Source organism: Thalassophryne amazonica, chromosome 4, assembly GCF_902500255.1.
Source record: "Thalassophryne amazonica chromosome 4, fThaAma1.1, whole genome shotgun sequence".
NCBI lineage: Eukaryota > Metazoa > Chordata > Actinopteri > Batrachoidiformes > Batrachoididae > Thalassophryne > Thalassophryne amazonica.
The window spans coordinates 21,889,335-21,903,986 of record NC_047106.1 but is presented as its reverse complement, the minus strand read 5'-3'; the positions used below and the strand labels follow the sequence as shown (position 1 = coordinate 21,903,986).

Genomic DNA, 14,652 nt, shown 5'->3' with positions numbered 1-14,652 from the left:
CAGTGTGACTGTTTCCTTTTATTTGAAATTTTCACAGAGAAGCACTGCGTAAAAGCAGTACCATGTTTTCAATTTGAGAGTGCAAAGAGTGCTGTGTTTGGTTGCTTTGCAGTGGTTGGTGGTGGTGATGCTTGCATAAGGTTTTTTTTTTAACTTTCCTTAAATTTGGCACAAATGTGTAGCTATAAATGACTGTTCTGTTTCGCAAGAGCCTGGATTTTGTGTTTAACAGAAAAGTGTGTATGGCTCTCCCAGGAAAAAGGACTTCAGTTTTATTTACAGGTATTTCCATCCACCTGTTGCTCACTCATCCTGTTACCAACATCAACTGCTCCACCAGAGGTGGATCCAGCCTTTTATAGGGGCTGAGGCCCCCTCCTGGTTTCTCCAGACACCACACTGACTTTCTTTTCATGTTGCTGTTTCACTCTCCATTCAAATAGGATTTTACTTTTACTTAATACTTTTACTTAAAGTACATTTTATATGAGAAATTTACTTTTGATACTTGAAGTCTTTAACCCAAGTAATATTTTTTAAAGGAGACTTTAACTTTTACCAAAATAATTTTATGGTAAGATACTTGTACTTTCACTCAAGTATCACTTTGAGGTACTTTATACAAGACTGTAGTCAGCCTTGCTCCTTCTGACTTTAATTCCACTTCTCTCCAGAGCGAATCACCACATGTTCAGACTAGTGCCAACCTGCTCTCTGCTTTCACGACAGATCACACTGTCATCTGCAAATATCATAGTCCATGGAGACTCCTGACTGATCTCGTCTGTCAACCTGTCCATCACCACCGAGAACAAGAAAGGGCTTGCAGCCGATCCTTGATGCAATCCCACCTCCATCTTGATCTGAATCTGTCATTTCTACTACACATCTCACTACTGTCACACTAGAAACCTTACATAAAATCAGATAGTTTATTAAAATTAAATACATTAGTTATTGGTGAACAGACTAAGCCCTTTTTACTTCAACATAACATTTTTTAAATACAGAAAAGAGGAGGGAAAGTACTGTTGTGGTTGTAACCAGAACCAGCATTTTTAACACATTCAGTGGCGTGATTGGCTACTTTACAACCTTTAGTTGTAAAGTATCCAATCACAGTGACACTTTTTTGCATAACAAGTACATGCCTGTACACGTTTGTTCAATCTGATGTATATAAGACACAATTGTGCAAGAAAAAAGACAGTCTTTTTTGTTTAAGTATATAATATATTCATGATAAATCTGAGTAAACTTTAATATTTCAATTGGTACCATAATAGTTAGTAGTCGATGTTGTTTGTGCTTTATATAGCTTTAAGTGAGCCTTAATAAATGCCCGGATGAGCCTCGGTGGTCCGGGGTGCAGGCTTCAAACCTGTAGCTGCTTAGCGGCAGAGTGGTTCAATTCCACCTTTCGGGCGAAGATGTTTATTTTGCGAAGTCGCTGTTTCTATCTGATACAATTCTTGTTTTGGTCGGTTTGGTGACAACTTAGCACTTCCGTTCTGCCTGCGGAAAAAATATTAACAGACACCGAGTAGACCAATCATCATCGAGAATATCTAGCACTCCGTCCAATCAGGATACTCGACGACAAGGTCAACGCGGAAGTTAGCTTGTTGCTACGTAGATATTTGTGCGAAGTCCTTTGCTTGATTTTTCAAGACGCGACCAAAAAATCTCGTTTTTTCTTGTGCCGCGATAGTTTTATTCTGTGGAACTGGTAAGATACAGAATTAATGTGTTTTTGATTTTCGAAAGCCCAGTCTCGGCAAATAAAACCACATGGTTGTAAGTTTGATATTTCAGTAGAAGATGAAACGAGAAAATAAATTTAATGTTTGTCACCATTTAAGACAAAATCACAACAGTACAGTTGTCTTGTTTTCAGTGTAAAATTGTGGTTATTATAAGAGATTTTGTACAATAGGTTAATGTTTAATTAATTGTCAAAATAGTCTTGATTATTTTGTGCTTAAAAGCATTTATCGTAATAATAACGTGCATCAGCAGTCTAAAACCCAAAGCTATCGCATTTAAAGATTATTGTAAATCAAACAATAAAAATTATTTCCTCATGTGAGTTTTTACACATTTTTAATTTGTTGTGAAAAAATCTGGCCTCTTAATATTAAAAATTCTAAAATGATTTCCTTAAAACACATAGTGAAAACAAATATCTACACCACCACGTAAATTAAATAAAAACATCAAGGTCAAAATAATATACGTATAGGTAACATACGTATGTGCTCGTGTTATAATACATAACACATTCACCACGCTTACAGCCACATTTCTTTAGAAAAGTCATTTTGTTTGAGTTATGAATGTTTCCAAGTCACTGGATATGTCTTGGACTTAATTTACATCAATTATTAAGGAATACAAATACTATGATACTGTCTCCTAAAACTAGAGGTCATTTGACAGCATGGTGGTTTAGTGGTTAGCGCTGTTGCCTCAGCAAGAAGGTCCTAGGATTGATTCCTGTCCATTCCTTTCTGTATGGAGTTTGCATGTTCATGTTTCTGCAGGAGTTTCCTCCCACAATCAAAAATATGCTTGTTTAGGGTCTGGTCATGACAGTGGCAGAGTCTCTACATCTGGAGTTGGTCCCTGGGTCAAAATTTCTAAGTTAGTAAGGGTGAACTTTTTGATCAACTACAACAAAAACATTGATATCCATTTTTTCTAGGAAAAGCTCACCAGAATATAACACAGGACCATGGGGTTGCAACCCATTGTGGTTGGATTGTGTCCAACTGTAATTAGGATAAGTTAAATGCAGAGAACAAATTTTGTGCATGTACATACAAGAAAGATCGTTCTTCTTGGTTGAGTGGCTAAATATTTTGAAGAGGCTTTAAAAGATACCCAGTTGCTGTAGGGTAAGCTGTCTCCAACCTTACCTGTTAAAAGGGAGTTTTTCCTTCCCACTGTAGCCAAGTGCTTGCTCACAGGGGGTCGTTTTGACCGTTGGGGTTTTACATAATTATTGTATGGCCTTGCCTTACAATATAAAGCGCCTTGGGGCAACTGTTTGTTGTGATTTGGCGCTATATAAAAAAATTGATTGATTGAAAATTGATTGATTGATGACTGAGAAATTTTATTCACGAAGAATATAGGCATTTATTATTACTGCCACTTGATTAATAAATAAGTTGTAGCCCTAACCACTACATTTAAAATGATGACTTAATGTGAATTTTCAATTTGAGTGTCAGTGTTTCTCCTGATTATTACGCTTTTCACTCACGTTACTTCTCCAGATTTGACTCCCACCATCCAATATGCCGCTTCATAAATACCCTGTAACAATGTGGAATGCTTTGAAAATGAAGGAGGGCATTTATGCCAGGCTACCAAAACATTATCTGAAGTCTCTCGAGCCAAAAGAGCCCGCTGCAGTCCACTGGAAGCCTATGGGAGTCCAGTACAGGTTGAACCCAGACACAGGGCAGAAGGAGCGAGTCCAGGATGTCCCCATTGAAATCTACTACCCACCAGAGTCCCAGAAGGGGCTGTGGGGAGGAGAGGGCTGGATATCAGGCTATAAATATGCCCATGATGACAAAGTGAGTCTGTAACACAATGTTTTTTCTCCAGTACATCACAATGTTCTGTCTGTAAAGAGAGTGCTGAGATGTTTCCTCAAAATTTGATTTATGCTTCGGTAAAAGTCACCATTATTGGTTTTTCAGTGACTCCTGTCATATCAGCAAGTAAAGAGTAGCTACAGAAAGCTTCAGTCAATCTAGCAAGAGGGTGAAAATTGAGCAGATGTGACGATTTTGTATTTGTCAATCATTCTTTACATAGATGTCCACTCGTGTGAAGAAGGTATGGAAACCACAGCTGTTCACAAGAGACCTGTACAGTGAAATCATTGATCATAAGTTCACCATCACTGTCACGGCTCGTGCTCTGGACCTCATCGATGCCGCCTTTGGATTTGACTATTACATCCTCAAAGTAAGAAAGGGCTCACCATCCACATCCACAGACACATTTTGTTATTATTTTTTGTTGTTTTGACATTTTCAAAACATTTTTGACTGTCTTTAGACACCACAAGAAGATTTGAATTCCAAGCTGGGAATGGACCTGAAACGGGCCATGTTGCTTCGCCTGGCACGCAAAGATAAAGAGCTTTACCCCAGTGACCCAGTCAAGAGGGAGGCGGTCTACAACAAGTACAAGGTACACAAACTGTTTCAGGAATCAAGCACTGTATGTTATGTTAAGACTGAATATTGAAGAATGCTTACACGTATGTGAGGAAACTAAATGTTTGTCAATTCCTTTGTTGTCCCGAGAAGGCGTTTGTGATTCCGGAGGAGGAGGCAGAGTGGATGGGGCTAAATCTGGAGGAGGCCGTGGAGAAACAGAGGCTGCTGGAGTACAAGGTAGTGAAGTCTTCATCACAAACAGCCTTAAAGATGCAATGACATGAAATTTACTGAAAAAGAGTAACGTGACCCTGTCGTGCATAAGTCAAAACTTGGGGTCAGTTGATGCACTACCTCCACATATTGTGATGCACCTCTTGTTTGGATTTGATATATGTTGCAATACATAGTTACACCTCTGATCACATGAATTATGTAGAAAGTAATCTGTGGTGAATTAACTTTAAAGAAACAGATTGTTCTGCAGTATGAATTGTAGTCCTTGATGTTATCGGTTTCTTATTTGTATATTTTATAAGTCAATTAGGATTCTTCTGCAAAAGGTAAGGTCTTCTGTGCAGTTGTTGAATTTTTGTGGTATCAAGATACTCAGTTCATTCATTCATTCTCCCTTTATATAGCACCCCTTGGGCACATATTGCGGCGTTTTGGGATTACCTTTCATTGCTATACTGATGATACTCAGTTATACATGCCGATAACTGCTGGTAATCTCATCTACATAAAATCCTTAGAAGATTGCCTTGCATCAGTGAGAAGCTGGATGTCTAGAAACTTCCTACTTTTCAACTCTGATAAGACTGAAACGATGGTTCTTGGTCCAGTGGGACATCGGCATCAATTTGACCAGTTAACACTCAGCCTAGGCTCGTGTGTCTTACATGAGACTGACAAAGTGAGGAACCTTGGGGTAATTTTTGATCCTACATTGTCCTTTGACCTCCACATTAGAAATATTACAAGGACTGCTTTCTTCCACCTGCGAAATAAGCGAAGATTCGTGCCATCCTGTCTATGGCTGATGCTGAGACCCTGATCCATCTCTTCTAGATTGGAATACTGCAATGTTCTATTTTCTGGTTTACCGCAGTCCAGCATTAGCTCTCTCCAATTGGTTCAAAATGCTGCTGCCAGACTTTTGACATGAAGAAGAAAGTTCAACCACATTACACCCATTTTGGCATCCCTTCACTGGCTTCCTGTCCCAGTGAGATCAACTTTTAAGGTTCTGCTACTAGTCTATAAAATTATTCACGGACTGGCACCTCCCTACCTAGCTTACCTAATTAAACCTTACGTACTGGCCCAGGCTTTACGTTCTCAGGGTGCAGGACTACTTTGTGGCTCTAGGGTGAACAAGAAGTCTGTGGGTCACAGAGCTTTCTCTTATAGTGCTGCTGTTCTGTGGAATGATCTCCCTGCATCAGTAAAACAGTCAGATTCTGTGGAGACTTTTAAGTCCAGACTTAAGACACACTTATTTTCCCTTTCGTATGGCTAGCATACTGGTATAGGTTTGTTTTACGCTTTTTACTCTTTTAATTCATTTTATTAGGAAACAGAGCGTGCTGCGGCCTCAACTTTACCTAAATTCTGGGTCTTTTAGTGAAGCTTAGGGCTAGTAGCCGGTGATCACCTTTGTATTTCTTCTGTTTTTCTTGTTGTTTAATGCTGACAAATTATACTGTATTTCATGTCTTTCTGATGCCTGATTCAGTTTTTTTTTTCTCTCTGTTTAAGGTGCAGCTCCATCCAGAGATGGGAGATGTATTTGTGCTGGAGACCCTCCTGTCCTGTGCACCAACAGCATTTCCTGTGTATTCATTTTGTGAATTGTTTCTGTGAATTGTTCTGTAATTTGTGTCTGTAGCATGGCCCAAGCAGTGGGTCACCCTTTTGAGTCTGGTCTGCTTGAGGTTTCTTCATTAGAGGGAGTTTTTCATTACCACTGCTGCTCTGGGGGTTAGTAAAGTTAGACCTTACTTATGTGAAGCGCCTTGAGGCAACTCTGTTGTGAATTGGTGCTATATAAATGAAAATAAATTGAAAATGTTTAAAAAAAAGAAGATGATACGGATACAGTTATCATGATATGCGATTATAGTATTGTTCCACTCCTAGCAGATACAAATATCAAACGAAACCAATAAAATTAAATTAAAAACATGAACATTACTTCATCCAGTTCACGTCACGGCGTATAAAACAGTGTTACAGCTGACACTCACCTTGTAGGAGAACAGAAGCTTGGCCATCCTTAGATTTAGGTTTTGTAATTTGTATCAGGAGTTAATCCCTTCCAATTTTTTGGAATGAATCGACTTCCACATGTTCGGTTGTTTGACTAAAATGCTTGAAATCTGGACACTGAAATCTCTGTGGATTAAAGTAACTTTCCTGTGTGATGGTCTACTTTTTGGGGGGGCAAAAAAAAAGATCTGATACACATTCAGGGTATGAAAACCTGTGTAATCTGTTGTCATGGTAGCAGTGTAGAACATTTTGATCAATTCAATCAATCAATTTTCAACTTGTTCAAAAAAGTTATCATGAGGATTAATCACAGTAGTGGTTTCTTCATTTCACTGAACATTAAAAGATGTTCAGAGGGTTAAAAATCTGAAGTATCTCCCATTATTGAATCAGTTTTTTTGAATTTCATAGTCGTCACAGATGCCTTACAACCACAGACTCCATCAGCTGATTTGACAGATTTAGACCCATTTTAAGTAGATGGGAGGAGTCTGTCAGTTAAATCATCACCCTCTCGGCTGCTGCTGCAGAGTTTGTGAAGAGTTTGAGGGTTCAGACTTTTACAGGCTGTTATTCCAGACCTTTTTTTTTTTATAATCTTCCAGGAGCCTGAGCCGTTGTTTAAGGTCTTCGTGAACAAGCTGGTTCGGGAATTGACGATCCAAAAACTCTCTGAGCCGCATCTCGAAAAGAAGTGATGATGACTACCATCCTTAGGAGGGCGGAGTTGCATTTCCCACCGTAAAGTGAAGTAGGTGATAGTGTCACGCTTCTTCACGTGGTGCTGGGACTCACAATGTTCAGCTGAAATGTTGAGTGTACTGAATGCACACCCGGGAGGACTTTCTTCACTTTTTTTTTTGTGACTGAACCAAAGTGGCATAAAGGAAGAAACCACATTAGATCAGTGTTTTCCTGCTTGTATTTTGGAGTTTGCGTATTATGCGTGTGTGTTCCTTGAATGACTGAGATACACGTTTTCTATAGGATATATAATAAAAATAAAACTTTTTTTAAATTAAAGCCTGTTTTTGTTCCCACTTACTATCTAATCATTCTGCTAGTTTGATAATTTGTTGATTCACATTAAATATAGGTGAAACCTACTACTATATTAACAGAAACAACTTAATATTTAATCATGAGTTTGAGTCCCCCCCCCCCAAACCTTTATATCTCCAAATAAATGTAAACCAATGTGTCATAAAGTCCACACACAAGCTTTTGTAACCTAACTTACAGTAGTGTTCAGAATAATAGTAGTGCTATGTGACTAAAAAGATTAATCCAGGTTTTGAGTATATTTCTTATTGTTACATGGGAAACAAGGTACCAATAGATTCAGTAGATCCTCACAAATCCAACAAGACCAAGCATTCATGATATGCACACTCTTAAGGCTATGAAATTGGGCTATTAGTAAAAAAAAAAAAAAAAAAAAAAGTAGAAAAGGGGGTGTTCACAATAATAGTAGTGTGGTTTTCAGTCAGGGAGTTCGTCAGTTTTGTGGAACAAACAGGTGTGAATCAGGTGTCCCCTAATTAAGGATGAAGCCAGCACCTGTTGAACATGCTTTTCTCTTTGAAAGCTTGAGGAAAATGGGACGTTCAAGACATTGTTCAGAAGAACAGCGTAGTTTGATTAAAAAGTTGATTGGAGAGGGGAAAACTGTCTGGAGATACCTGTAAGTGCTGTGACAGTTAGATGTGTGTGAAGACCAAGCATTCGTGATATGCACACGCTTAAGGCTATGAAATTGGGTGTTAGTTAAAAAAAAAAGTAGAAAAGGGGGTGTTCACAATAATAGTAGCATCTGCTGTTGATGCTACAAACTCAAAACTATGTTCAAAATGCTTTTTTAGCAATCCTGTGAATCACTAAACTAGTATTTAGTTGTATAACCACAGTTTTTCATGATTTCTTCACATCTGCGAGGCATAAATTTTGTTGGTTTGGAACCAAGATTTCTTGTTGAAACACCCATTTCAAGGGCATGTCCTCTTCAACATAAGGCAAGTATTTTGACATATCCAAACTGATCCATGATACCTGATATGCGATATATAGGCCCAACACCATAGTAGGAGAAACATGCCCATATCATGATGCTTGCACCACCATGCTTCACTGTGAACTGTGGCTTGAATTCAGAGTTTGGGGGTCGTCTCACAAACTGTCTGCAGCCCTTGGACCCAAAAAGAACAATTTTACTCTCATCAGCCCACAAAATATTCGTCCATTTCTCTTTAGGCCAGTTGATGTGTTCTTTGGCAAATTATAACCTCTTCTGCACGTCTTTTATTTAACAGGGGGACTTTGCGGGGGATTCTTGCAAATAAATTAGCTTCACACACGTCTTCTAACTGTCACAGCACTTACAGGTAACCCCAGACAGTTTTCCCCTCTCCACTCAACTTTTTAATCAAACTATGCTGTTCTTCTGAAGAATGTCTTGAGTGTCCCATTTTCCTCAGGCTTTCAAAGAGAAAAGCATGTTCAACAGGTGCTGGCTTCATCCTTAAATAGGGGACACCTGATTCACACCTGTTTGCTCCACAAAATTGACGAACTCACTGACTGAATGCCACACTACTACAACCCCTGGCAAAAATTATGGAATCACCGGCCTCGGAGGATGTTCATTCAGTTGTTTAATTTTGTAGAAAAAATGCAGATCACAGACATGACACAAAACTAAAGTCATTTCAAATGGCAACTTTCTGGCTTTAAGAAACACTAAAAAATCAGGAATAAAAAAATTCTGGCAGTCAGTAACGGTTACTTTTTTAGACCAAGCAGAGGGAAAAAAATATGGAATCACTCAACTCAGGAATAAATTATGGAATCATGAAAAACAAAAGAACGCTCTAACACATCACTAGTATTTTGTGGCACCACCTCTGGCTTTTATAACAGCTTGCAGTCTCTGAGGCATGGACTTAATGAGTGACAAATAGTACTATTCATTAATCTGGCTCCAACTTTCTCTGATTGCTGTTGCCAGATCAGCTTTGCAGGTTGGAGCCTTGTCATGGACCATTTTCTTCAACTTCCACCAAAGAGTTTCAATTGGATTGGATTGCATTGACCCTATGTGTCTTTTTGCAAGGAATGTTTTCACAGTTTTTGCTCTATGGCAAGATGCATTATCATCTTGAAAAATGATTTCATCATCCCCAAACATCCTTTCAATTGATGGGATAAGAAAAGTGTCCAAAATATCAACGTAAACTTGTGCATTTATTGATGATGTAATGACAGCCATCTCCCCAGTGCCTTTACCTGACATGCAGCCCCATATCATCAATGACTGTGGAAATTTACATGTTCTCTTCAGGCAGTCATCTTTATAAATCTCATTGGAACGGCACCAAACAAAAGTTCCAGCATCATCACCTTGCCCAATGCAGATTTGAGATTCATCACTGAATATGACTTTCATCCAGTCATCCACAGTCCACGATTGCTTTTCCTTAGCCCATTGTAACCTTGTTTTTTTTTTCTGTTTAGGTGTTAATGATGGCTTTCGTTTAGCTTTTCTGTATGTAAATCCCATTTCCTTTAGGCGGTTTCTTACAGTTCGGTCACAGACGCTGACTCCAGTTTCCTCCCATTCGTTCCTCATTTGTTTTGTTGTGCATTTTTGATTTTTGAGACATATTGCTTTAAGTTTTCTGTCTTGACGCTTTGATGTCGTCCTTGGTCTACCAGTATGTTTGCCTTTAACAACCTTCCCATGTTGTTTGTATTTGGTCCAGAGTTTAGACACAGCTGACTGTGAACAACCAACATCTTTTGCAACATTGCGTGATGATTTACCCTCTTTTAAGAGTTTGATAATCCTCTCCTTTGTTTCAATTGACATGTCTCGTGTTGGAGCCATGATTCATGTCAGTCCACTTGGTGCAACAGCTCTCCAAGGTGTGATCACTCCTTTTTAGATGCAGACTAACGAGCAGATCTGATTGATGCAGGTGTTAGTTTTAGGGATGAAAATTTACAGGGTGATTCCATCATTTTTTTCCTCAGAATTGAGTGAGTCCATATTTTTTTTTCCCTCTGCTTGGTCTAAAAAGTAACCGTTACTGACTGCCACAATTTTTTTTTCTTGATTTCTTATAGTGTTTCTTAAAGCCAGAAAGTTGCCATTTGAAATGACTTTAGTTTTGTGTCATGTCTGTGATCTGCTTTTTTTCTACAAAATTAAACAACTGAATTAACATCCTCCGAGGCCGGTGATTCCATAATTATTGCCAGGGGTTGTATTATTGTGAACACCCCCTTTTCTACTTTTTTTTTACTAATAGCCCAATTTCATAGCCTTAAGAGTGTGCATATCATGAATGCTTGGTCTTGTTGGATTTGTGAGGATCTACTGAATCTACTGGTACCTTGTTTCCCATGTAACAATAAGAAATATACTCAAAACCTGGATTAATCTTTTTAGTCATATAGCAACTACTATTATTCTGAACACTACTATATATACGAGGGTAGGCTGAAAAGTTCTAAGGCTCACTATAATGCAGTTAATGCATTATTCCTTCATGGCGAGCCTTAAAACCTTTCAGCCTACCCTCGTGTGAGTGTGTGTGTGTGTGTGTATATATATATATGTATATGTATATATATATGTATATGTATATGTATATATATATATATATATAAAACTGTTAAGGTCTAAAACATTCTGAAATCACAAGTCATTCCAACTCATAGAAACTTTAAATAATTTATTACTGCCCTTGGAAAATGTCAGCTACCTATTTTATAAATACTACCCAATCTAGAGCCCGTGGATCCCCACGGACAACAGGCTGGTATATATGTGTGGGTGTTTTTTGCCTAATTATGTATGATCCATACCGCATTGTAGGACCGCTTCGTGTTTGTCTTTTTAGGCTTGTTTTTAGTATTTTTAAGGGTTTTGTGCATTTCACTGTGGTTGTTGATTGCTCCCATTTGTTCATTAAAAAAACAGTTAGATTGCTCATTAGTGTTGGTGTTTATCAACAGTTTTGACCTAATTGGTATGCAGTAGGATTTAAAAAAAGAGATAGTTTTGAATACTTGGTTTACAAAGTAATTGTCAAACAGGGTCAGTGTCCATTCGATTCAATCACATATATTATTCCAATAAGGTGATAACTATACATAAACTATTCCTTGTTAGGATCTTATTAGTACACCTGTTAATTTGCATCACTTTTTACCAAAACTGGAGCATTCTTAATTTTTGACCTCTGTACAAACTGAAACTGACCTTCTGTCACCACTTTTTACCCACAACTCTGTAACATTCAGTCATAGGTAGTTCAAGTTGTATACTTTTCAATATGGTTGGAGCATTTTTATATTTTGACCTTTGTGTAACCCTTCATTGACCCCTACCTGACTACAGCTGCCACTGGGATGGCCATAATGCACGTTTCTGTAGGCTGTCATATACTTAGGCTGGATTGTTAGTGTTGTTTGGGCACCTCATACAATCTCATCCCTACCAAGACTGTGCACCACTATCCCAGCAGCAAACCGTGGGTGACCAAGGACATCAAGGCAACACTGAACAGGAAGAAAGTTACATTCAGGAGTGGAGACAGAGAGGAGGTGAAGAAGGTGCCGATTGAACTGAGGGAGAAGATCACAGAGGGGAAGGAAGAATCTGGAGAGCAAGCTCCAGCAGAACAACATGAGGTAGGCATGGAGTGAGATAACTACCATCACTGGTCATGGTAAGAAGGTGGACCAGATGATGTAAGGAGACCTACATGAGGCCAATGAGCTAAACCTGTTTTTTAACAGGTTTGACAACATGGACTCTGCCCACCCTCCCCCCAGCTCTTCTCATTGCTCCCCCTCCACTGGGCACTCACCTCATACCTCAGTTAGCACCACGTCCCTCCTCCCACCAACCTGCCCACACTCCCCTCCTGCCACTACTACCTCTTCCCTACTTCTCCTTGACGACTCCCAACACCATCACTGCAGAGGAGGTGAGAAAAGAATTTAGTCGCCTGTGTCCGGGAAAGGCTGCCGCTCCTGACGGCCTCAGCCCCACAGTGCTGAAGGGGTGTGCTATCTAGCTGTGTGGGATTTTCCAGCACATCTTCAACTTGAGCCTGAGACAGATGGTTGTTCCTGAGTGGTGGAAAACCTCATGTCTGGTTCCTGTGCCCAAGAAGAAAAACCCAAACACAATGAATGACTACAGACCTGTGGCCTTAACATCACATGTTATGAAGTCACTTGAAAGGATCGTCCTGAGGCACCTCTGCACAGTTGTCCAATCATCACTGGACGCCCTGTAGTTCACATACCAGCCCAACATGGGAGTGGAGGATTCCATCATCTTCATGCTGAACAGGGCTTATTCTCAAATTCAGATTCAGACAACTTTATTGATCCTTAAAAGGGCAATTCATTTCACACCCAATTACCTCAGACAAATATACAGCAATTAATCCACAATTATTACTAGTTGAACGTAATAATGGCCCACATCAGAATTAAAACAACTGCACATATACACTTGATTGTTTATGTACACTAAACTTCGAAACAGTCCGTCATCCAAATTGAGGAAATGTGAGTGGGGGGGGGGGGCCGCAGCAACACGTGGTCATGCAGCCAGCTTGGGGGGAATGGGAAGCTGCTGCAGCTAAATCCGCGCTGCATCCCAGAGGGGGAAGGGAGTGGGGTGAGCGGGTGGTGGTGAGTTGGATCCGCTGGGAGGGGAGGAAGCCGGTCAGACCTGGCAGGCCCAAACATATCGTGAGGGTCTGCTGGGAACAACTGGCGGAACCCTCTGTCAGCGAGGTCTTCAACTCCCAGATCCCGGGGGAGGTTGGAGACATGGAGTCCGAGTGGACCATGTTCTCTACCTCCATTGTCGATGCGGCCGCTCGTAGCTGTGGTCACAAGGTCTCTGGTGCCTGTCGCGGCGGCAATCCCCAAAATCAGTGGTGGACTCCGGAAGTAAGGGATGCTGTCAAGCTGAAGAAAGAGTCCTACTTGTCTTTGTTGGTAGGTGGGACCCCGGAGGCAGCTGACAGGTACCGGCAGGCCAAGCGTGCCGCAGCCTGTGTGGTCGCAGAGGCAAAAACCCGGGTCTGGGAGGAGTTCGGGGAGGCCATGGAGGAGGACTATTGGTCGGCCTCGAAGAAATTCTGGCAAACCGTCCGACGCCTCAGGAGGCGGAAGCAGCTCTCCACCAGCACTGTCTACAGTGTGGGTGGCGAGCTGTTGACCCTGACTGGGGATGTTGTCGGGCGGTGGAAGGAATTCTTCGAGGATCTCCTCAATCCCATCGTCACATCTTCCAAAGAGGAAGCAGAGACTGGGGACTCAGAGGCAGACTCATCCATTACCCAGGCCGAAGTCACCGAGGTGGTTAGAAAGCTCCTCGGTGGCAAGGCTCCTGGGGTGGATGAAATCTATCCTGAGTACCTTAAATCTCTGGATGTTGTGGGACTGTCTTGGCTGACACACCTCTGCAATATCGTGTGGCAGTTGGGGACAGTGCCTCTGGATTGGCAGACCGGGGTGGTGGTCCCTCTGTTTAAGAAGGGGGACTGTAGGGTGTGTTCCAACTACAGGGGGATCATTCTCCTCAGCTTCCCTGGTAAGGTCTATTCCAGAGTACTGGAGAAGAGAATTTGACCGATAGTCGAACCTCGGATTCAGGAGGAGCAGTGTGGTTTTCATCCTGGTCGCGGCACACTGGACCAGCTCTATACGCTCCATTGGGTGCTCGAGGCTTCATGGGAGTTCGCCCAACCAGTCCACATGTGCTTTGTGGATCTGGAGAAGGCATTTGACAGTGTCCCTCGGGGCACCCTGTGGGGTGGGCTCCGGGAGTACAGGGTCCGGGGTCCTTTGCTATGGGCTACCTGGTCCCTGTACGACCGCAGCAGGAGCTTGGTTCGCATTGCCGGTAGTAAGTCAAACCTATTTCCAGTGCATGTTGGCCTCCGCCAGGGCTGCCCTTTGTCACTGGTTCTGTTCATTATCTTTATGGACAATTTCTAGGCACAGCCAGGGTGTAGAGGGGGTCTGGTTTGGGAACCACAGAATCTCATCTCTGCTGTTTGCGGATGATATGGTTCTGTTGGCTTCGTCAAATCAGGACCTTCAGCGTGCACTGGGGCGGTTTGAAGCCGAGTATGAAGCGTCCGGGATGAAAATCAGCACTTCCAAA

The 14,652-nt window shown here is 41.1% G+C and overlaps 1 protein-coding gene across 2 annotated transcripts in view; it reads left to right on the top strand.

Moving 5' to 3' along the window:
* The first annotated feature begins 1,594 nt into the window (after positions 1-1,594).
* Positions 1,595-14,652, top strand: part of mrpl28 (mitochondrial ribosomal protein L28) — a 38,980-nt gene continuing 25,922 nt past the window's right edge. The window contains exons 1-6 of one of the 2 annotated variants that reach the window (XR_004560418.1): positions 1,595-1,729; positions 3,282-3,587; positions 3,832-3,984; positions 4,078-4,212; positions 4,332-4,418; positions 7,061-7,206. Coding sequence is in view for 1 of the 2 variants with exons in the window: in XM_034169227.1 (XP_034025118.1) it covers positions 3,303-3,587; positions 3,832-3,984; positions 4,078-4,212; positions 4,332-4,418; positions 7,061-7,153 (753 nt within the window). In the remaining variant the exon portion in view is untranslated. Of the gene's footprint in view, positions 1,730-3,281; positions 3,588-3,831; positions 3,985-4,077; positions 4,213-4,331; positions 4,419-7,060; positions 7,466-14,652 lie in introns of those variants that run through there. The other variant, XM_034169227.1, reaches the window with a different exon arrangement.